General features: G+C 37.4%; 1 protein-coding gene across 5 annotated transcripts in view; it reads right to left on the bottom strand.

The window, feature by feature from the left end:
- gak (cyclin G associated kinase) overlaps positions 1-25166 on the bottom strand; it is a 118279-nt gene that overhangs the window by 33470 nt on the left and 59643 nt on the right. For all 5 annotated transcript variants that reach the window (XM_048526970.2, XM_059643646.1, XM_059643647.1 and 2 more), the window contains 8 exons: positions 22991-23090; positions 20963-21080; positions 13608-13657; positions 12442-12590; positions 9968-10090; positions 8867-9000; positions 2207-2401; positions 1297-1414 (listed from right to left, as the gene is read on the bottom strand). In XM_048526970.2, coding sequence (XP_048382927.1) covers positions 1297-1414; positions 2207-2401; positions 8867-9000; positions 9968-10090; positions 12442-12590; positions 13608-13657; positions 20963-21080; positions 22991-23090 — 987 coding nt within the window. The remainder of the gene's footprint in view (positions 1-1296; positions 1415-2206; positions 2402-8866; positions 9001-9967; positions 10091-12441; positions 12591-13607; positions 13658-20962; positions 21081-22990; positions 23091-25166) is intronic.

The following is a 25166-nucleotide window of genomic DNA, read 5'->3' as shown; positions in this document are numbered from 1 at the left end:
TTAATAAATCACCAAATCCACAAGTCTTCATCCAGCTTATTAACCATTTGGGTGGCGCTTTAATGAATACCTTCTGAAAGTCTAGATATATCATAATCGCCATTTTCACTAATTATAATCTCAAGAGACTGAATAGCTTTGTCAAACATAATTTCCCTTATGTAAAATCATGCTGATTTTGTCCAGTCATACTTCTTTAATGATTTTGATGATTTCTAATGACTATGATTTTCTAAGTACATTGTTCAGACTTCCCTAATTTTAAGCTAAGACAGTGACAGGAGTAATGTCGCTGGACTGCCAAAAACCCAGGTTTAAACTCTGGACACAGATTCAAACAACAAGAATGGCTGGTGGAGTTGAAATTCAAGTAATTAATAACTGTGGAATTAAAAGCTAGTCCCAGTACTAATAACCTTGAGAATATCACTGACTGGCAAAAAAAAATCCACCTGGTTCACTTTTCTTCCCACTGGGGGAACAGCATCCGAACAGCATCCCAGCCTGACCCAGAGCACCGCCCCACCACGCTATTCCTGTAACCCTGCTTTTCCCAAGCTAATCAACCTAGCCTGCACATCTCTGAATATTATGGGCCGTTTAGCATGGCCAATCCATTTAACCTGCACGTCTTTGGACAGTGGGAGAAAGCACCCATGCCACCTGGAGGAAACCCACATAGATATGGGGACAATGTGCAATCTACACAGAGTCACCCGAGGCTTGGATGTACCCTAAGTCCCTGGCACTGTAAGGCAGCAGTGCTAACCGTGCTGCTCCTGCTGTCATTATTTGATCTAGCCTCCATGAGACTCCAGGACCACAACAATACAGCTGACCCTTAAATGACCTCTGAAATTGCCATTCAGTTGTACAAAACTGCTACAGAAAATTTAAAAAGGAATGAAATTGGATGCAGCACCGAACATCAACACAAGCAAGCATTATTAATGACAATGGCATACCCAGCCTGTCAACCCTGAAAAATCCTCAATAATAACATTTGGCAACTTGAGCCAGAATTGGGATGGGTGTCCCATAGTTAACCAATAGCTTGACAGTCATGAGATCATACGTAACAACTTCCGAGGCATCATGATTGGGTATGTTCTGTCCTACTGGCAGAAGTAACCCACCAGAAATGGCAGCACAGTGGTATCCATTCGAAAGGGAGTTTTCTGGGAGTCCAAAATGTCCACAAATGGCAATTGATATTAAACAGTTTGCAGAGCCAACAAGCATTGTTAACACAACCAGAATAACTGAATCAAGAAGAACTGCATAATGTTCCTGTACCTTTGCCTGCAGTCTTCCTCCAAGTGTTGATCTTGCGTGAAAGATCACAATGAGAACATCACCTTGGACATTTAAACCCAGTGGAATTATAGCCTTGCCATCTTCCATTTTAAATTCCCTAAAATAAACGCATGCCAGGTAATATTGCCATACAATACAGTAAGTCCCAGTTTACTTCTATTAAAAAATATCTGACATCACAAATCATTTTAGATTAGTAATTTTCAGTGTGGAACAGTCTAACAAACCCAATTTAGAAAAGGCATTGATTTAACATTGGCTCTATAGTCAAATCATGAAAAATGACATTAATGTATGTAAAGTTGATGGCCTGTTCTAAAAGTGTCATAGAGTCCTAAATCATAAGCCCCAAAACTATCCTTACCCTGGTACCAGCACATATATGCACTTCCTCGAAGAGAAGATGGGAATCAGGCCCAAAGAATGGAATCAATCATTTCCTTTTCCATTCATGTACACAGAGACTAACTTTACTATCACATTACTATAATGCTGATTTAAACTGACCAAATATAACTGCTTACACTTACATACAACATTAAATTCCAAGATACTTCACAAATAAGGATGGTGGAGAGAAGTGAGAGGTAACTGAAAATGAAGTCAATAAACTAACAAGTTCCTCGGTAAGTTTTTAACAAGTGCAAATCTTGTTCCCAATGGCTCTGTATCCTTCATTATTTTTTGAATATCTTCCATTGACTATGTGTTAGTTTTTCCACCAAATGTTTTTCTGTTTACTGTGGACAAACTCTGTCACACTGTTTCAAAGTCAGCCTTACCCAAATCCAGAAATTTAGTCCTTTTCTTGAAATGTTCCAACCACTAAATTCAATATTATGATCAGCATTGTATAAACTGCCAATAAATTACAAATAAGGAATATTACCTCAATTTATCATATTCTTCAGAAGTGGTCATTACTCGATCATCACCCACATATATCTCACAGAACGGGCGGCAAGCATTGCGTTGTTTATTAAATAAAGGAACAGGCGTCATCACAATTGATTTGATCATGATGGCTTTATTATGGGGGATAATAGGCTCCTCAGCCATCATGTCGCACATATATTCTACATATCTGAAAACAAAAAGGATAAGTTACAAATTATCTAGTAGCACAGCTATAAAGTATAGCATTTCTGTTCATCCACAACTCTAGAAGAACTAAGCACAACATATTTTGGCAGTACAATCATAGACTAGTCAATCTTGAAATTCCACCTCTACTATGCCTGACCAAATTTTAAAATTTTGTTCTAACTATTTCACAGCTGTTCCATGGCTTTTTATTATGGTCACAGAGGTATTAGAAGTCAGCAATGCTTTACTGAGTAATAACATTTGGCATTCTGTACAATTGTTCCGAGAAATGAATAAATGCAGAATTATCTAATTTCCTGCCTCTGTGCCTCATGTTTACCTGCTTTCTCATTTTGTCTCTATTTGCTAGCAACTTTGAATGAATCTGATGCACTTTTCATTATCTATGAATATTTTTCTCACTTCTTTTATATACAATTACTGTGTTATGTTTGCTTTGCCCTCATTTATTTTCTGCTCTGGCTTTACAGCTTTCATCATGTATTTTTGTGTTATCTGCTCATAGAACATAGAACATTACTGCGCAATACAGGCCCTTCAGCCCTCGACGTTGCACCAACCTGTGAAACCAATCTGAAGCCCATCTAAGATAACAAAGTGTGAAGGTGGAAGCCCATCTAACCTACACTATTCCATTGTCATCCATGTGTTTATCAAATGACCATTTAAATGCCCTTAAAGTTGACGAGTCTACTACTGTTGCAGGCAGGGCATTCCACACTCTACTGCTCTCTGAGTAAAGAATTTATCTCTGACATCTGCCCTATATCTATCACCCCTCAATTTAAAGCTATGTCCTCTCATGCCAGCCATCACCATCCGAGGACAAAGATTCTCACTGTTCACCCTATCTAATCCACTGACCAAAGGACAGTTCTGCTCACTTCTCCACACCCAGCAGTCTGAAAACTCTCCTCTTCAGCCGCGTGAAATTGAAAACAGGAGGCTCTTGCAAGTTGTCGAAAATCAACATTTCCTTCACTCTTAGTCTATATCATTGTCATTTTCTTTTAATCATGTCCGTACCAAATACTAATGTCTAAGAATATGTCCAATCCAACTTTGTGGCATTTTTTTTGATAATGGTCACTGACAATCTTGCTTCCATCACCACCCTGAGAATTTCTTCTTTGCTCTATCCAGCTCATCTGTCCTTCTCCAGGACCTCTCCTGACAAATTTCTAGTCTTTGGTTATTTGCTTTTCTTAAGGTTACAACCAAACAATCCAAATCACAGTCTTGATATTTATTTTCTTACAGTCTCCATTCATTTCTATGCAGAACATCTTTTTTGTATTGGAGAACACTTCTTTGTAATTGCTCTTCTCTCTGTTTTACAGCAGGAACCATGCTCTGACAGGATGCTTCCCAGGCATGTTAAAAACAACTGCACAAGTGAAATTAAAAGTTTTAATACTCAGGAAAAGTACACAACATTGACCACTGTTGAGCCAGTAATAGGATCAGAAACCGTATGCCTCTATGTGCTTAGCAATGCAAGTATTACGACTAGTGAGCTATTGTAAAATGACGACAGAAGGAATGAAACAAGTAGGAAATGCTATGTCTTAGCATTTCTTAGGTATTTGGGGAAGAGATTGAAGAAAGGATGTGAAGGGTGATGAGAACTAATAACCAGAGAAGGACATTATGTTGGCATTCTTGTAAAATGGCAAAAAGGTGATGCAATTTGCTTTGAAGTTGCTAAACTCTTGTTAATTACTTTGTGAATTATATATTTGGCCTACAATTTTATCAAGACAGGCCACTGAAAATTATCACAAAGAAAATGGCTTTTGGAATTTAAGAACGTAAATAAAGTAAGACTGTCCACTGTAGGTCAGTTCAAATTCCCTTGCCATAGAGAACTAACTGAATTAAACTTGTGGCTGTCATTATAATTGCATAATTCATACTGGAATGTATTGGCTATTCAATGAGTCTACTTAGGGGATGTGGTCCTCCAAGAACTAAGGTTTTATAAGGAGTATGATTTTTGTATTGCTTGTATTATTATTGTATGATTTAGTAGTTTAATTATCACCCTTATGAACTGCTTGTGGACTTTGAGAACCTGATCCTTCAATAGCACACACACTACCTGTTTCCATGAATAATTCTATTTATGAACAAACCAATTTACTGGCTTAACTGTTGCAAAAATGTCCCCATGTAGCTGAACCTAGTTTTCTTCTGATAATGTTTAGCAGAGTCCTATCTCTAACTTACTACTAAGTTTACATTAATAGGAAGATCACTTCCCTGTGGTACATTAGATCTTTGAAAGAAAAATCATAAATTGTATTTCCAACAACAAGCAGAACGGACCAGTTAGTCTGGGAGCTGCAAATCTGGTGAGAAATATTACAATCTTTGAAACAAACTCTAACTGCAAACTCTACATTTTAACATTATCATATCAGGAAATGTTCAAGGAGGAGTTAATCACTTCATAAAACACTACTACTGAACAGAACAAATCAAGCCCATTTTGCATGAATGTACATTTGTTCAAACATTTGTAACCATTGTCTTTTTTCAAAAATGGACATACACAATACTTTTCAAATAAGGGTTTGAAATAGATGTGTTTGTTAAAAATCAATTTGTAAATTGAATTCAATAGTGGACTGATTAATTTATGAAGCTCAATAATAATTTCTATCATGTATTTACATGAATTATTCCAACAAATCAAAAATTTACGCTAAGCCGAATAGTCGATATCTAGTAATGCATATTGACTTTTTGTGGGCTTGCAGCACAATAAAAACTAATGAGAAACCTCACCATTTATAAACTGCTCACTCCGGGTTTAATATTATTCCACAATCGGGTGAACAGCCATTTGTGACACATAAAACCTGGCAATGTCATGGTCTTACGCTCTGTGATAAAGTACAATTAATCTATTCTTTGATGGGCCAACTAAGACCAAATAAATCAGGGGCAGAATGAGAGACTGTAATTAATATTCTGCCACATTATGGGTTTCCAGTCATTGTTAACGAAATAGGTCAACTAAAATTCTATTAACCCCAACAAAATAAGTAATTCCAATTCCTTTTGCTGTTTTTTATACACTCTTGATATGTATTTTTGTGTTCATTTAGTGAGGAATGTCAGTAATGGGAAGTGCCTTATGTTCCATTGAGGTACATAATAGCCACAAAACCAGATTAAGTTCCCATTTTTCTCCCAATTAGACATTCTTCATACAGATAACGGATATTCATCCCATTAGTAGGATTTGAATCCAGATCCACAAAGTGAAAGCTTAGTAACTAATCTATGGTACCAATTCCCCCCTAAATTTCTCTTTTTATTTTGAAATTATGTACTTATCTGCCTGCTTTTGATTGGCAGGGCACATACTTCTGGAGAGAATATGGGGACTGCAGATGCTGGAGAATTTGAGATAACAAAGTATGGAGCCAGATGAACGCAGCAGGCCGAGCAGCATCAGAGGAGCAGGAAGGCTGACGTTATGGGCCTAGACCCTTCAGCAGAAATGGGGGAGGGGAAGACGGTTCTGAAATAAATAGGGAGAGATGGGGAGGTGGATACAAGATGGATAGAGGAGAAGACAAGTGGAGAGGAGACAGACAAGTCAAAGAGGCGGAATGGAGCCTGTAAAAGTGAGCGTAGGTGGGGAGGTAGGGAGGAAATAGGTCCGTCCAAGGAGGACGGACAGGTCAAGGGGGCGGGATGAGGTTAGTAGGTAGGAAATGGGGATGCGTTTTGAGGTGGGCGGAGGGATTAGGTGAGAAGCAGAACAGGTCAGGGAGGCGGGGACAAGCTGGGCTGGTTTTGTGATACGGTGGGAGGAGGAGAGATTTTGAAACTTGTGAAATCCACACTGATATCACCCCCACCTCTTTAACTTGTCTGTCTCCTCTCCACCACCTATCTTTGATCCGCCTTCTCCTCTCTCCTTATTTATTTCAGAACCCTCTTACCCACCCCCATTTCTGATGAAGGGTCTAGGCCGAACCGTCAGCGTTCCTGCTCCTAAGATGCTGCTTGGCCTGCTGTGTTCATCCAGCTCCACACCTTGTTATCCCACATACTTCTGGTGTTGGAATTTGTTGCAGTTGCAGTTTCAGCTGGTATTCTGAGGTTTCTCTCACAACCAGTGTGTTGGGACTTAATTCCAGAAGCTAACTTAAAATTTCTTGTCCTTTTACTTCACACTTTGAAAGACATATTTGGTCCATAACATACAGCGTGTAAGCAAGGAGAGCTGCAGAACAGACTGCATCACAAAGATGTGCAAAAGTTGAAAACTTGGCACAATTGGAATTGTTGCAGTGGTGAAAGTAGGTTGACGACAGCTCAAAAGTGCTGATGTTAACCTCCAACACCAGTAGGGATTCACATTACAAGGAAATAATTTAGTCCAATTATTAACTTGAACTAGACCAAATAATCAGTTAAAAGACTATAAGCTGCAAGTTATGTTGGTTTAATATAAAGATTAATTAAGATACTGCAAAGAAGAATCTGCATGTTGGAGAAGGGAAATGTCCTCTGTGAAGGAAATCCAGACAGTACAGTTCTTCCATTTTTAAACAGAGCTACAGGCATCAAGATTCTCAGGAACAAAATCACAGAGTGCAATCTTCCAGCCAGCAACAACCCATTTTGGGAGAAAAGTAATCTCTTTCAATCACCTGAATTTGTAACATGTTTGTGTGTGTTTTTTGTGTGTGTCTGTGTGCGCAAGGAAGATAGACAGAGTGAAACAGAAACAAAGACAAATGTAGGATATTAATAATGGAGAAAATTGTTTGTGACAGCTGTATATAGGTCTGAAAGGATTGAAAGGAATGGTGTAAACACATTATTATGTGACGTCAGGTAGAATTATGGGGAGAATGGTGCAGGACTTCACAGGAATAAGACCTAACATCCAGGCCCTCATTGTTGTCTCTGCAAACTGTAAAACAAACTATAATAACTCAAGAAGACTGACCGGAATGGATCATTATTTTTTAAGCAGCAAATTACTGAAGATGCAGCAATCTATACCGAAAACAAAAAATGACGCAGATGACAACTGATCAGGCAGAATCCATGAACAGAAAGCAAGCTAATATTTCAAGTCTAGAGCTCTGATGAAGAGTCATGTAGACTTGAAACGTTAGCTTGCTTTCAGTCCATGAAAGCTGCCTGACCTGCTGTGATCTCCAGTATTTTCTGTTTTCAGTATCAGCAGTTTTTTTTTGTTGAACAGGAAAATAGAACCAACACTTGTGGCATATGTAGGCTGGTCCCAGCCGAGAAAAGTCAGTTTTGCAGTCGCATCCCCGGTCTACTTGATAGTATATTTTATCAATCTGTTCAGAGTTGCTACCACACAGCTTTGCAGCAGGAGGGACTTGAACTCAAGCCTCTCAGTCTAGAGGTAGGGACACTAGCACTGCACCACAGGACTCAGGTCATGAGGTCCAGCCAGGCAGGCCGTTGCCTGTTACCATTGGAACTCTTACTCAGGAAACTCAAAGGTATATTAATTAGTACTTCGCCATAACCATGTAGGAGTTGTCATACAAGCCATGTACATCCCTACCCTGCAAGAGGATAGAGAGAGCAAATCTACCACACAGTGAGATGGAGATTCAGTTTAGCTGCACCTGCAATATTACACATTCAAGTTTGCAGAAAAGTCAGTGTTAGCTGGGCAAATAAGCTGTGGACAAAAGAAAGTCTGCAAAGGGATAGCACCAGGTTAAATGTGTGAGCAAAATTATGGTAGATAGAATATAAGGTGAAATGAGAGATTATTCTCTTTAAATTTAAGATTAGAGAGTACTTTTTAAAGGAGAATAAAACATTAAACATAAGCATTTTGGATGAATTTGGGTATATATCAAATAATTAGGAATGTGAGAGGCTATCCTAGTGCTGGTGGGGTAAATACGTTAGGGCTACACTCTAGCATTTAGAAGAATGAAATCTGATCATACTGGAATATAGATGATTATGAAGACTTGACAATGCAGTTATTTACAGGCTGTACTCCTGTCTGGGCAGTCTAAACATAGGGAACCGAGTCTCAAGACAACAGCCATTTAGACTGAGGAGTAATAATTTTACTCAGGTTTGAGAGTCATTGTATTCACTGTTCCAGAAGACTGTGGGTACTCAATTAGTAAACTCATTCCAACTTGACATCGATAGATTTTAGTGCTGTAAAAATCCATGGAAATCACTATTGGTTAAGAAAATTGAGTTGACACTGGTAGTCAGTCATTAAGTTATTAAATGGTGAAGCAGGCTCAAGGGATCGAATGGCTTGTTCTTGCTCCAATCTTTTATATTCTACTTGTGCTCCAATGAATAAGAACAGCATGAGTTTGGTGCTCTTAGGCTCTATTATGATGCACTTAACACTATTCCAACGAAAGCTTTGCATTATAAAACCAAAACTACACCGTACCGTTTATGTGAGGGCCAGATTCCAGGTGGTGACCTCTTCATACTGAACATGTAGACTGCAGCTTCAGCGGTGGTGAAGAGACGACAAAAACACAGGAAAGAACAGACCACCACTGCAGATGCTGCTCGGCCATCCTGTTGTGAAGGAAATGAATAAATACAAACAACGGAGCCCATGCTTGGCTTAATGTAGGGCACCCATTAGTTAAGGCGCATAATTATTGGTGCAAAAGGACTGTCACAACCACCAATGTTTGTGCATCACTTTTGTCCCAATCTTGAGGCCAATTAACATTTCAAACCCTTCTTCAGAACTGATAGTAGCGAGGAAAAGGTGGTATCTATGCTCTTGGTCTCACTTTCAAATATCTTTCTATCCTTGTCTTGCACCCCCTTAGTGATTCTCTTATGCCATACTAATTAAATTATGCACCCTTAATACTCTAACACTGACCTTCTCTTGCCTGTCCATTCCCTTTGCTCCACTGTTTGTGCTCACATATTCCCTATTCGGTTCCTATCTGCTGATTTTTCGCTCAACTCCTTCTGGTTGTTCAACTTTCTTCTTACTTTTAAAACTGCTGCAAACCTTTAATTAAACCATTGTCTCTCTTCCCCACCCATCTTGCTTCTTGCTTTGAATTTAATTATTTTCTCCTTTGTGCGGATATTTTGAAATATGTGATAGCTTCCTGTATATGAGGAACAATACAGGAATTAAACATGACATAAATTGTTCTTAATTTCCTTGAAATAAATTATCTGTATTGGATTATTCTAATTTTTCAGCAGTTACTTCTGTATTCAGACCATTCATTAATTCATCTCAATTCATACAACCAGAAACAAGCTTCAGCTCCCAATTGTCACATTTAATTATTTTGTGCGCAATTTCAGGACTATTGTCTCCACTACTGCCTAGAGATCCATACCAAGAACTCTACATGCACAGCTGCTTCTTGATTTGAGAGTTATTTTGAGGTTGAGGTGCCTTACCCCACAAGTTTAAACAAAATGAGCATTTTTTTTAGAGATATCTTGCAAGTATTTGTAAAATCACCCTTTTCCAATCATGACTTAAACACGCATCTACACTACTTACAAGGCAATGGACAACACAAATATTCTTCTGATCTTGCTTCAGCCATAAGTGCATATTTCTGCAAATATTGTACAGGTTTTGTAGGCTCGGGGCACGTCGTGCTGGCCAGCCACAGTCAGAAACCTACATTTATTAAAACAGAGCAAATATTTTATGTAATAGTTATGAATTTTAATAAAATCTAAAATGCATCTTTACGATGAAATACAAATATCTAAATGGAATTCTAAATATTGCTGTATTAGCCTAATTTAATTAAGTTATTTTGTTTAATTATCAATTTCAAACATTATAGTTACATATAAAAATGTATATTTAAGTTTGAACCAATGGAGTCTTTTTCATTGGAGGGGGAGTTATGTGCCTCTGTACTGTAGTTAGAATGTTTGAGTCCGTGTGTAACTTCAGCATCACGAGCACAAACTCCAGCTGACACTTCAGCACAGTAGTGAGGAAGTACTGTACTAACAGAAATGACACTTTGCAAGTAAGCCATGAAACTGAAACCTCTATATTCCCTCATGGATGGATATTTCACAGCACTATTAAAATTAAGACCATTTCAACTCTGCAACCACTTCTTTAAGACGGTAGGATGAAGTCCATCAGATCCTAGTGACATGTCAGTGTCTATGTTTTCTCAGTAACCCTTCCATGATTATTTTCATTGTTTTAAATTCCTTCCTCTGCGTCATCTTTTTGATTTTCAGCATCTTTAGGAGGACTTCTAGGTTACCTACAGATAATACATCTGTTTGAAGCTGCAACCATTTCCTTGTTTTCCATTATTAATTCCTCAGACTCATTCTCTGGTGAATAAACACTACTTTTGTTACTCATTTTCATTTTAAATAATTATGGAAATTCTTGATATCTGTTTCTATGCTACTACCTTACTAGCTTGCTCACAAGCCCTTAGCATCGATTTAAAGTTTGCATTGCTTTCCTGAAATTCACAACTTGAAGTGAAATGGCTTTAATAAACCATTGGTTCCCATAGGAATCAATGTTAAAATCTGAGGCAGGTTCCATCAGACATTTGTTTCCTTGCTAAATCTAATATACAATTTGAAATTGTGTACCATGAGTGTGGAATGCACAGCACTGTGCATTCCTAGCTGAAATAATAAAGACAAGCTGAGACCATGAAACAATGTTAAAACTATATGATGTTAAGCGGGGTAACTTAAAGGAAAGGCTTAGTACTCTGGTTTCCCTCTCCTTAATACTTTTTCCGCCATTCTTCGCTGGTTTTTAATTTCTGAACAACCTTCTGACCTACCACGAAGCTCTGTCAAATTATACAACTTCTTCAAACTGACACTACTGTTAAGTTTTTTAAATAGCCACAGATTGTGCATTCTATTTGTAGAGTCTTTATCACTTTGCTGAACATTATGAAATATCTCAAAATGCTGCCACTGTGTTTGCACTAATCCGCACTTTAACCCACTTGCCCAGTTTCCCTTAGCCGGCTCCATCTTCATCCTTGCCTTTATTAAGGCTTTAAAACACTGGTTTTAGACGCACTCTTCCCCAAACTAAATGCGAAATGTAATCACGTTATGATCACTGCTACTTAGAAGCTGCTTTATTATGAAGTAATTGATTCATCTGGTCATACTGGTCATGAGGACTAGGATAGCCTACCCCTAGGTTAACTCTAGAATGTGCTGCTCTAAGCAGTACAGCAACTTGTACTACACAAGTGAGGTGGGCTCTGTCTTCCCTCTATGCTACACGGCTCCAGCAGAGTTCTCTACTGCTGACTTCTTTGACAACCAGACTCAGAAGACACTAATAGAAATATGCACTGCATCGTGTTGGGGAGTTTATGAGGGAAGAATTAATCCAACTATCAAAGCCACTGTTTGGAAGATCCAGAGAAAAGAAGTAACTGCCAATTTTAGAAGTGTTTATGGTTGTGGGACTTGCTTTGAAGATGTCAACTTACAGTTTTAATACAAGTTAAAATTACATTTCAATTGCATAATATCTCACTCAAAATCTAAAACAATTTTAGGATATTTTCTTTCGGATGCAATAAACCAGTGTGTTCTGTTTTGATTTTCTTAACATTTCTCAAGGCGTGATATGCAGCATGATGTTACACATAACCAGCACATACACTTTAAAAAGAGGCACTACTTTAAGTGGACATTTGAAAGCAAGTTGGCTGAACAATTCCCACAAAGGTGCCCAACCAAATGCTGTCAACTACAATCAGTGGTCTTTCATTTGTAGGAAATGTTCAACTGAATAGCTATTTGCCAGTCAAACTACGCATACAAATGCATTAAACTAAGTAACAAGACATACAAATGACAGAAACAATTATTAATTACGCATTATCATTCAAATCTGGTCAACATGTAAGATTTTTGTGGAAAAAATAAAACTTAAGACTACACAGTTTAAGCAGTACATTGAAGACAGCTAATTTCAATTCACATTTTATATCTGTATTAACATACTCTGTTATGGAATTTGGAGGATCTGTAGGTTCGTTGTGATAGATTGTACACTGCATAATGTCCTGGGTGGTGGGAATCCAGAAACAATCTAACGTCTTCAATGTTGTTTTTGATTGCAGACTCAACACCTTCAGCTGGAAATGACATAACTGGGGGAAAAATACAAAATACAAAATACAGTACAAATTCTAAGCATAAACCTGCATGACATTAAATTACAATTAATTCAAATGACATCAGAACTCCTTAATTAGATTACTGGCTGTACTCCCTGGTGCTTTTTTCATTCTCTGTAGAAAACATTTATGTGAAAATTATAATTAGAATGCTGTGCTGTGCTGTAATTATTGTTCAACATTTAATTAGCTAATTCAAAACCTCCTTATTGTTGATCAACCTTTAATTGTGCCTTCTGCAAATCATGTAACTTATAATGATTGTGTATTTTTCAATAACACTTCCCACTAATTTCCTTTGGACATGCTAGGTGGTCACATTTTGCATGAACAGGGAAATAAGAATCATCTATTCAAGATTTCAAAGTAAACCATACAAAACATGCAATATAAATAACATATGCGGAAATATTAGAAGAGCAGATTGCAAAATCATGAAGTATTTTCTTTAAACAATTTCTTTTCTTTTTGTCAAACTGTGGTGGACACAGGAGCTTTGACAGTCAAGTTTTGTTTTAAAATATTCTAAACAGGATCAACAATTCTGAACACAAAAAAAAACAAAGTACTGCGGATGCTAGAAATCCAAAACAAAAACAGGAATTGTTGTAGAAACTCTCCCAGCCTGGTAGCACTTGTCAAGAGAAAGCAGAGTAAACATTTTGAGTCTAGAACTCATTCTGAAGAAGGGTCACTGGGCCCGAAACATTGATTTTGCTTTCTTTCCACCAATGCTGCCAGATTTGCTGAGTTTCTTCAGCAATTTCTCTTTTGTTCCAACAATTCCAATGTTCACTGCTGCATTTATAAATTTGTAACATATAATAAAATGAAAAATGGGAAATCCAGCTGTTCCACGGAATCCATGAAAGAACAAGTGATTCTCAGGTAACAGCTGGCTTCTAGTAGAAAAACAATGTACTGCTCAAAGACAGGCTTATTCATATCCGTGCAAACTTTATCCAGAAACACAAAAGCTTTCTTACTCACCAGCTATTCTTGACGTAACATATGAAATGTCCAAATCTCCTTTAGCATAGCTAGTCAAAAAACATACAAACAACAAATAAGATTAGATTGCACAGTAGCGAAGAGTAAGAGATACAGCTCAACTCTTGAACAGTACACAGGGGTGCAAATCAGCCCAGTGTGCCTGTACTGAATCACTGAATCATCCAGTTAATACCATTCACTTTCCCTCCATAGCCTCACTATTCTTTCCCTTTCAAGTACATATCCAATTCAGTTTTGAAAATTATTATTGAATCTGCACCCGCGGTCTTTACAGGCAAATAACGTAAAGCTAAATATCCTCGGACACAGTAGCCAAAACAGAAACACTTGACAAGAATAATCTAAATATAGAATATGCTTGCAAATCTATCTTTACCAAATATATATATAATTTTCTTTTGACAATTATGACAGAATCTATTCTACATTTATTTAAAATAAAGCTATTCTCTCCAGTTTAAAAAAAACCTTAGCTTCATGCGTAAAAACCTTAGCTTCATGCGTGAAAACCACCAGCTGTCTCTTCTTGCATTCCCTTTTAAAAGTGCACCACTTAGTTTAGACTATCCCTCCTCCTTCTTACTCCTAAAATGTGTGACTTTACACATCTCTGCATTAAATTTAGTTGCCTTGTGTTCTGTCCAACTCACCAGTTTATATCCTCCTGCTGTCTGATATTATCCATCTTGCTGCTTACTACATTTCTAAGTTTTGTGCCACACTCATACTTTGCTTCCTAAACAAAATTTCTAGATCATATATTTCAAATGCGTTTATTGTGCTCAGACTTAGGCTTAAATATGAGTCTTCTTTGCAGTGTTCCACAATTGTTTGTATGCAACTTTCCAAGTACCATCTAATGGAAATATGTCCTTTCCAGGCAGGCTCTCTGTCACAGAAGTTAATGAAATTCTCAGCCACCACCACTCCACCCCACCAAGACTCTACATACTGCAAACAATGGGCAATTTTGAGACAGAGATCTATAGATTGTTGATAGGTATGGGGATACAGCATATAAGCAAAGGTCAGAAAAATGGATTTGAGGAGCAGCTGTGTCATTACCTAATATTTAAATCAGCTTGCAATTTTCAGCAGTTCACTGAATAAAATATACAAGGTGTAACTAGTAATAAGTGATAAAATAACTTTAAAGGAACAGGTTCTAAGTATTACTTTAAGACATATCCTCACGAGGGGAGTGGGGAAGTATATGGTGTATATGTTTGATGACTCTGAACACCAAAGTGGTGAATGGGAAATATTTCGATATTTTTATGTTTATGGATGTCCTCTGCATACTTAAAATTGATGATTGAAGTAGCTGTTAGGATATTAGGAAACTCAAGTGTGAAGAGTGCTATCTAGGCAACTATTCATGAGCTTTCATAATAAGAAATAAGCGGAGTGGCTCAAAAGAAACCAGTCCATCAGTTGATGTGCCAGTGCCAGTGGGCAGTGGGGTGGAGAGGCTAGGCATCAGTCAGAATCATGAGCAGCCCCTGTCGTCCAGTAACCAGTATTTGGTTTGCTGTTGTGGTTGAGTTGCAACTGGCACAGCAGACCTGCACAGAATAGCAGATCATGACTGCTGCCAGGATGCAAGGCACTGACGTGCATATTTCACGATCAGTTGATGCACAACTGCTGAACAGTGAATGAGTGAAATCCCTGCTAGTTCCAGTATGCAGCATTTATGACACGGGGCACCCAAAACACAATCTGTGTGCAGTTAATAACATGCTGCATCATGGTAAAACTTGCATTTTGAGCAAAACTTTGGATTCTTTTCACCTACTAGCTTCTGACAAGACAGAAGAAAATTAAGTCCCTTTGTAAAGAGAACTTCATTGAGCTCTCTTTGCCAAAAGGAATGATAAACTACAGTTGTTGCTATGCTAATCAGTCCAAAACTCCAGCAGCTCAATGGTATCAATGTGGACTTCACAAGCTTCAAAATCTCCCCTTCCCACACTGCATCCCAAAACCAGCCCAGCTCGTCCCCTCCCCCCACTGCATCCCGAAACCAGCCCAGCCTGTCTCTGCTTCCCTAACCTGTTCTTCCTCTCACCCATCCCTTCCTCCCACCTCAAGCCACACCTCCATTTCCTACCTACCACCTCATCCCGCCTCCTTGACCTGTCCATCTTCCCAGGACTGACCAATCCCCTCCCTACCTCCTTGCCTATACTCTCCTCTCTACCTATCTTGTTTTCTCTCCATCTTCGGTACGCCTCCCCCTCTCTCCCTATTTATTCCAGTTCCCTCTCCCCATTCCCCTCTCTGATGAAGGGTCTAGGCCCGAAACGTCAGCATTTGTGCTCCTGAGATGCTGCTTGGCCTGCTGTGTTCATCCAGCTCCACACTTTGTTATCTTGGATTCTCCAGCATCTGTAGTTCCCATTATCACAGCTTGGTATCCATTCATTTTCACTTTTATCCTAATTCGTGAAAAGGCACCATATTTAGGGTTGCTGTTCAGTACTAAAAAGGAATGCTGAATACAACATGTTGCAAACAAAGCACACCAGAATGTGCAAAATCATTCTCAAAACGTCAAACACAAACTAAGATAAAACACACCTTGAACAAAACCAGTCAAAAATGCAAGATAATTACTTCTGAAAGGCTAATTACAAGTAAAGGCAGAGCATAAAGGGGACCAGCACAAATCTTTTCAACCCTACAGTGTTCTATTTTTAACACTACATTTATACATTTGCACAAATAAGCAACATTAATTGCAAACGCGAGGCATAACAGTGTCAGTTACACAAAACTAAACTCAATTTTAAATTTTAGACACCTGACACAGCACATAAAAACTGTATGTAATCAATATTATCAATAGAAAATGATACAGTAATGTAATTAGACACTTTAGTAACTAGATTAAAGAAGCAGACATCTTCGCAGTGCATTGATATGTTTTTTAATCATGAATTTTAAACCTTCTAAATAATGTGACTGTAGAATGTCAAAATCTTTATGCAACTTGTAAACTATTTCTCATCTTCAACATTATCTTCCAAAAGTGAAGGCATCCCTGAATAATGAAGACCAAAACATTTGACTCTAGCATCAGCAGAGGCTGTCGTTACTGACTCGTTCAATCAGCCTGATTTCACATCAAAACTGTTCTGTTCCCTTTTGAGTTACTCATTAGAGCTGCCTGATACTGATTATGGATATGCAAAATTACAATTGCACAACTCATCAATCAAAATTCTCGACAATGGAGCAGTGTAAAATAATTCAAAAATTAAAACTGAGAACAAGCATAAACATATATGTCAAATCAAGGCAGCTCAAACTATTGACTAAGAACTTTTTAAAGAGATCAGTGACTCTTAAGTACAAGGAAGAATTCGAGGTCAGTTACAATTTGCAAATTGGTGAATCCAGCCCATATCTAACAAATCACTCCCAACCCCCTCTCTTCATGCTTACATCACTGATCTCCAATATACAAATCTAAGTGAGGAGTGTGGAAAACTGTAGACATTCAAAACATAACACGTGCAAACAACTTCTGAGGCTTCAACTTCAGGGAGAACAGTTCATTAACACTGAAGATTGCGCAAAATCCAATTATTACAAACCATAACTTCGCAGCACACAGATGAACTAAAATATTTACCTGGGATTGCTACCAGAGGCACAGAGATGTTAAGGAAGAAAGAAATCTAGTGAATACTCAAAACACCAACAGTAATAAGCAGCAACATTCACAATGAGAAACAAAAAGTGCATGATACTCATCATTAAGCTAAAAAAATGTAACGAAATGTAAAAGAAGATACAATCCAAGGCAAAAAGAAAAGAAATGCAAATATCAAATTTGTCGTCTTGCAAACTGGAATAATGCATTTAGTAAGGACATATAAAACTAATGTTCTTTTGAGTGACACCCCAAATTCTAGAGACGGCAAACATGACATGGCTGACTAATGGACTACAATCAAATGAGCACAGTAAATGGAAACCAAAGACTCTTTCTGGAAGCTTTTCATCATGCTTGGTTATTTAACAACAGACCAGTAGTAGCTTTAACTACGAAGGACTGTTGTGTTAGATTACATGAGTGGGTGGGAGTAAAAAGGTCAAGCAAAAAGAAAAAAATTGAGGATATGGAAAAAAGGAAGTTCTGATTTGCTCCCATAGTTCTATCTGCACAAGCCTCCACCCACAGGCTTTAGCAAAGTAGTGGACACATTTCTGCTTTCAGATTTTGAAAGTGGGCAAGACAATGCACCATGAATTGTCATGATTGAATTTGGTCTTTTGAAACGAGTACAAAGTACAAATTACGCTGAATTTTATTCAAAATATAGCAATTATTTTAAATGTTCATGAGATACAAATAAATTAAACATCAAATCATTTTCTCTGCAATGTCATTTAATTTGCTACAAACAGACATGATGCCAAGGCTTTTCATCTTACACTCATCAGGAACGAAAAACAAGAAAACCAACTTTACGAATAAATGAACTATGAGCAGATGTAAGCCATTTGGCCCCTTAATCCTACTCCACGATTTATTAAGATCATTGCTAATCTGTCTGTATTTCAAATTCTATAGTTCTAACTACCTCTGATAACTTTTCATTTCATCGGCCAACAAAATCAACCGTTCTCTGCTTTAAAAACATGCAATGACCCTAATTCCACCATCCTGTGGGGTACAGAATTTCAAAATTGTTTGATCTTCAGAAATAAAAAAAAATTCTCATCTCTGTTCTGAAATGGCAACCTCACATGTTCAAATTGTGCCACCACTTTCTGGATTCACCAGCAAGAAGAAACATCATTTCCACATCCACCTTGCTAAAACTGTTCAGAATATTATATACTTCAATCAAGTCACCCCTCACTTCTAAATGCCGGATAAGCAAACAAACTAGGTCTGTCCAAACCTTCCTCACAGGACAATCTGGTCCTTCCAGGCGTCAATTTAATAACCTTGGAACCACATCCAAGAATGTATGTCTCACCTCAAATAAGGAGACCAAAACTGCACACAGTATTCAAGATGTGGTCCCATTAATGTGCTGTATAACTTAAGCATTACATTCTCACTTTTATTTTCAAATTCTTTAATTATAAAGGATAGAACTCTACTAGCCTTATTAGTAACTTCCTTTACCCGTTTCCTAATTTTTCTCAAGCCCTTTGCACCATGAAATTCCAAAAAGAAATAATATATACAGTATGAGGACAGAATGTTGACTGATTCAGCTGTGGTTGAGCATGGAGATGCAGCAGGAACTGTCCACTGTCAATTGTTTTACCTGATTAACTTCAAACCAGACAAGTTGACTGAGTTGGCAAGGCTGTGCCAAGGATGGCAACAGGATTTTATTATTTTCCTCATTGAAAAAGGTGTAATGTGTGGCCACATTCTGTTTTTCTACCAAGAAAAGAGCAGTGTGTGAGAACATATGTAGTTTCTGGAACACACAAATGAATCATGCTCCCAGACAGACAGACAAATTTTAAATAGGTTTCTGGTGTAATTCCTAGTGTTATCAGGATTATTTGGCAAATGTTGCCCAAAAGCAGAATCACATGTCTAAGTGATCAAAACTAGGTTCTGAGTTTCACAAGCACGGGCACTCAAAAGGGATGCATTGTGTCTGACGTTGTTGGGATGCATGGCTTATATCACACTGGCACTGTAGGTTATTTTCCTTATTATTCACTTGTGTGGCAGGCAGAACATCCTTTTGGCTTGAAGCAGCATACTGTTAGCTGAGAATACGACTAGTGAGTTAATTGCAAAGTATCAGAATGAAACAGCTAGCATCACCTGTTCCCTGCTGCATCCCCATGGCAAAGTTCAGTCAGAGTTGACTTGCTGTTTTGAATTTAAACAGTTAGCCAAGATTGAAAGGCAACAGTTCCTGCTGGATCTCCCATGCCAACGATAAAGCAGCCAATCACAACCCTCTTCTCACAATGCATAAATTAATGTTTCCTTCCTAAAGATGTTTTTCTTGCATTTCAGTCCTAATAAATTCAAGACAAAAAACATCAACTTCATGTCTCTTTTCAACACTCTTTATGTTCTATACTACCAAACAATTACTTGTTATTTTTATTTGAGTCCTTAAAATGCACAATCCAAAAGAACAATCAAAACCCATCAATGAGCAGACATCATATAGCACTATCTGTCCCAAGTTACACAGAATCAGTGTGGCATCTAAAAGTTTTTTTTAAATTGGATGCTGTCTATTTGCATCTGTCCCATACTAATGTGTATTACTACATTATCCACCTGCCCTTCTATAAATCAAGTATGAGATCAATTAAAGTGCAATGTTTCTTGAAAAAAAATCATTTATTCTACAGGGTTTTTTCAGACCCGAAACATTAACTCTGACTTTTTTCTTCACAGGTGCTGCTAGACCTGCTGAGCTTTTCCAGCAAGTTCTGTTTTTGTGGCTATACTCTACAAGATATATTTATAGATATTTACATTGGGACTGTTAGATGCTACTGAGTTTGCCTATTTAATCTTGTAGCTTGTTGATAACAATTGGCTTTTTGAAGAGATGCTAATATATCTGTAGCCATTGAGTGAAAACCATACAGTGATTAATGATAAAGATTTCAAATGGCAATGCAACAAAATCTATAATGCAAAAGAAAGGTGGCTGAAATTAAAATAATTTATGAAACAAATTCTTTCAGTAAATAAATTTAACCATGAAAAGAAAGGTGAAACTCAATTTGACAGTTGGTATCTAGAGTAACAGATTAGCCAGAAGCGACATTCATTCAGTAGTAACTTATCAAAGTTGCCAATAATTAAGTACACATTCTTGTAATAGGAAAGGGAAATGTTAAAAAATTTAGTTGCAAGTTATTGGGATTGTCTATTTAACTATTCTAAGACTTCCACAGTCATTTTAACCCCTGGGGATTTATGATCTGAGCATTTGTGTCCATCACTGTGGAACAACAGCCGCAAAACATAGGTACTCTGTGGAACAGCCACAGTGAGTTGTAGTGACTGCACAACTGTCACAGAAAAATATGGCAACTCTACTGAACAGTTGCAGTTAAATAGTGACACTGTGGAACAGCAGCAATGAATGCAGTTACTCTGTGGAACAGTCACAATGAAATGGAGTGACGCCGTGAAACAGTCAAAATGAAACGCAGTGATTCAGTGGAACAGCTGCAGTAAAATGCCATTAAGTCTGCAGAATAGTCGCAGAGAAATGTACAGACTCTGTGAGACAGCCACAGTGAAATGTAGTGACTTGGTGATGGTAGGGAATACACAGTGAAATGTATGCTCAGTAGCCATTATGACTTACTTGGCAACTGACTGGATCATCTTTGAGGACGTATCTTTGATGTTAGTCAAGAAGCGCTCCGTACCTCCTTTAAGGATATCAAACAGCCCTCCATGATGTGATACATCATTTTCAATACCTAAGGAATAAGGAAAATAAATAATCCATGAGGTACCAATAACCCTTCAATTGCAAAGTGTGCTTTTGCACATTGCCCACAAATTACCTCTACCTACAACATATTCATGAAATAATGAAGATTTTTGGAATGTTTTCAAATATTTCCCAATCTGTATAATCAACTAATGCAATAAGTGTATTGGAAGACTAACATTTCCAATTGTAACTCAATCTATTTTACAAGTTAGAAGTCTCTGAAATAGGCTATATTTTTATATAGGCATGGTCCAAACAATTCAAATTTTACATGAAAGAATTGGCCGAAACAGCTCCAGTCCCTTTGGCTTTAGTGAAATTGTACTATACTTCCTGTCACAAAAAGTCTAAAGACCACTTGCTTAACTCGCCTTCTACAATCCAAATGAATCAGTTGCTGAGAACAGCGCATAATGAGCACTGTGCCAGAATGTTGTCGATATAACACTTTCAAAGCAACATCTAGAAAATTGTAGAAATATCTAAATGGAGACTTTTCAATTTGAATGAAATTAGAGATGTTTCATGTTGAACCTTCATCTTGTAACAATGATCATGATGACGCAAAATGGAGAATATCTTTCCAGGCAGACATAGACTGGTACTGTACTGAATTGACCACCACCAGAAAATACATTTATTGTTTTTGCCAAGTGTATTCCACCAAATTACAGACCAACATACCTTTTTAGTTCTGTTTATTTAGCTCATCATTCTTGATGCACCAGAGAAAAATTAAAAGATAAAATGCAGGGATAAGAGAGGGGTTCCGGATGTGAGAAACTATAGTAAAATGTGCCCTTTCCGCATACAAGCCTGCTCAATTATTTATTAATACATCTTGAAATACATTAGTTAATCTATTTCATTAATGCTGATTAAAAATCAAATAATGTACTGACAGATTAAATATGACTGAAGTAATTAAAGAAAGAAGTAAGGACTCACATTTATGAAGTGCCTTTACAACCCAGTGTGTTCCCACACCATCTACACTGATCCAGCATTTTTCAAGTCTAGCCACTATTTGTACTATGAGGAGTCAATGATAGAGTCTGGCGTTTTTTTAAACATCATTTTTATGGTGCTTTAGTTTGGGAAATGTGAAAGGTTTTCACTTTGAGAACATGGAACACTTTTATGATCATGTATGGTAACTTAATCTCGACCACATACTTCTCCAATTTCTTGAAAATTCAATTAAAAAATCTGATAAAGATACTGTGTTCTTTTTGAAGTCTGTTTGAAATCCAGCGGAGATCTCAATGGAGGTCAGTTTAAAATAGCAATCTAAAACAATATGCAATTGTTCAGTGTTTGCCACTGCATTATGCTGAGAAGCAAGGCAGAAAGAGAAGGGAATATGATTGTATTTCTTTGAAATATCTTGCATAAATAAAATACCCTCTCATCTTAGTTTTTGGATGATTTAACAGAGCTGTAGTCTCCAAACATATTAATCAGTCCATTGAGCATCGTCTGTCATTGTAATTCTAATTTCAAAATGGAAACAGACCAGAACTTGTCCAGTTTGTTAATTTACGTATTAATCAGCAATATAAAGCACAATAAACATGAAAGAATTGAATAAAAACAAGAGCATCCCATCAGCACCAACATTGTTGGTGACCTGATTTCAACACGCACTTCCTGTCATTCATATACGTGTAGAACCAAGAAGCAATCATGAACTTAAATGAATCAGACAGCAGGATTTCAATGACTAACTCCAATTTAGTTGCAATATCACCAGGACTAGCATCAACTTGAAACAAACTGTACAGCTTTGATCAGAATTTATATGATAGGGCACCAGACACATTTCTATGGCATAATGCTTTAGAGTTTATTAATATTCCTTATGCCTCCTTTGTTGCTGGTTAAGTCACATACCTGCATTGTGCATGTTGTTCAGTTGTCCTGCTGGTTTGTTCCACTGTGGCGCTGAACTTGCCATCGTACTGTTGGCCACCCCTCCATTCTGTTCCAGGAGCTGTAAGGATTGGTAACCGTCACAAGCGATCTTTCTCAGATAAGAGCCCAGCAAACTCATGAAAAAATAATCCATACACCAGAACAACAAAGAAAATGGAGATTCCTAGCAACCAGTTGCAAATTATTCTGCTATCCAGTCGCAGAAGCAAGAAGATTCTCATCAGAACAAACAATGCATTGCTGTTAGTTCCATCTCAATACTCAGCTGCCGGCACTTACAAGCACAGCCAGCAAGATATCCAATTTGGCTTTAGGCCCAACATCATCAGTGTATGCAGCTGACTACACCATGCCGGCTTGGCATTAAAGCTGATTAGTTTGAAGATAAGCACATGACTTTCATAATTATATCACAAATGGTAAAATAAGTTTTAAAAAATCACAGGCAGTTACACTATAAAGTTTAACACCTTCCTTTTTATCCAACATACTAGCCTATAAAATAATTCCTATTTTGATAGTGCGAGCAAGTAACAACATGACAATAAGACAAACTTCAATAATTTTGTACCAGTCCCTTTAAGTAAGTGTATTTTCAAAAATCCAAAATTTCTTACTTTACAACAATTTACAATAAAAAAAATTGCAAGAATTACATACTTTTTGACTAATGTATGCAAATTGACTCATTTAAATTGGGACAGAAAACACATCAGTGCATGAAGTGAGACTGATTTCATATAAGTGGAGCACGGACACAATTCTGTACTCTGGGACATGGAAATGGTTTCGTTTCAAGGTTTTCTGTAGAATTAATAAATTAATAATTGCACAAAGCTGTGATTCAGCATATGTGTTCTGAAAGGCCAAAATGCGCTTATTTCTCCTAGCAAGTATACCTGCCACATTCAGAAATTCAAAACAATTCCATCACATTAGCATTCTGGAAATGAAGCAATAAGGTCAGCTCGTTTTGTACTTGACCCAACTAGCAATGACTTAGAACAACACATTTTCTACATGACATGCACACCAAAGCACATTGTAAATATTCATTCTACTTCTTTACTTGGTGACATAGACAAGCCTACAGTTTCAACATAAAATTGATTCTTTTCCCCTCAACAGTTGAGTGGGAGATAAAAAAAAGTAAATCAGTGAGTCTGTGAGAAATACTTCCACTGTGCTGCACCTGACAATCCATTATCAATGCGTACGCAAGCACTATCTAAGTTTAGATTAAGAACGAAGAAAATTAATACCATCAAACATTCAACATCTTCAGACTGTTGTGGCATTCCAAACTATGTAAACATTGCTATCTACCATTTTATATTGTGCATGCATATCTAGAATTGAATGTTAAAGCCAGCTGAACTGATGCAGTCAACAACAAAAGTAATCCAAATAACAGAGATAATAACGGAAGTACTTTAAAACAATGAACATATCAAAAACAAGAAGTCAACATGATGACTGTAAAACAGCCATTGACAAAACATTTAGAAAACCATACATATTATTAACTGTTTGTCAATAATTTTCAACATTTATTTTGAGCACAATAAAGAACTTTAAACTATTGTTTAAACATGCCAAGAAAGAATATCGTCCTGCTACGTTTGGACTTGGACCGCTTCAGTATCCGAGGAGTCATGAATGTTGCTGAACATGGTGCAATCATCAGCGAACATCCCTAATTCTGACTTTATGACAGAGGGAAGGTCTTTGATGAAGAAGCTGAAGATGGTTGGCCCTAGAACACTACCCTGCAGACCTGCTTCGCAGTGTCCTAGAGCCAAGATGACTGAACTCTAACAATTACAACCAATTTCTTTTGAGCCAGGTATGATTTCCACCGGTAGAGAATTGCAATGGATTCCCACTGACTCCAATTATGCCATGGTTCTTTGATCCTATTGGTCATATGCAGCCTTGATATCAAGGACAGTCAGTCTTAGCTCAGAAATTCAGCTCCTTTGTATATATTTGAACTAATTCTGCATTATGGTCAAGAACTAAATGGCCCTGGTAGAACCTAAACTTAACAAAACGTCTAATTTCGTTTCTGCGATTGGCTATTCTGTCCTCAAAACCTTAACAGGCACAACAAAAAAAGACAACACGAAAGGAA

The sequence above is a fragment of the Stegostoma tigrinum genome, chromosome 3 (assembly GCF_030684315.1).
Source record: "Stegostoma tigrinum isolate sSteTig4 chromosome 3, sSteTig4.hap1, whole genome shotgun sequence".
In the NCBI taxonomy this organism is placed as follows: domain Eukaryota; kingdom Metazoa; phylum Chordata; class Chondrichthyes; order Orectolobiformes; family Stegostomatidae; genus Stegostoma; species Stegostoma tigrinum.
The sequence above is the reverse complement of the archived record's forward strand: the minus strand, read 5'-3'. Positions and strand labels throughout refer to the sequence as shown.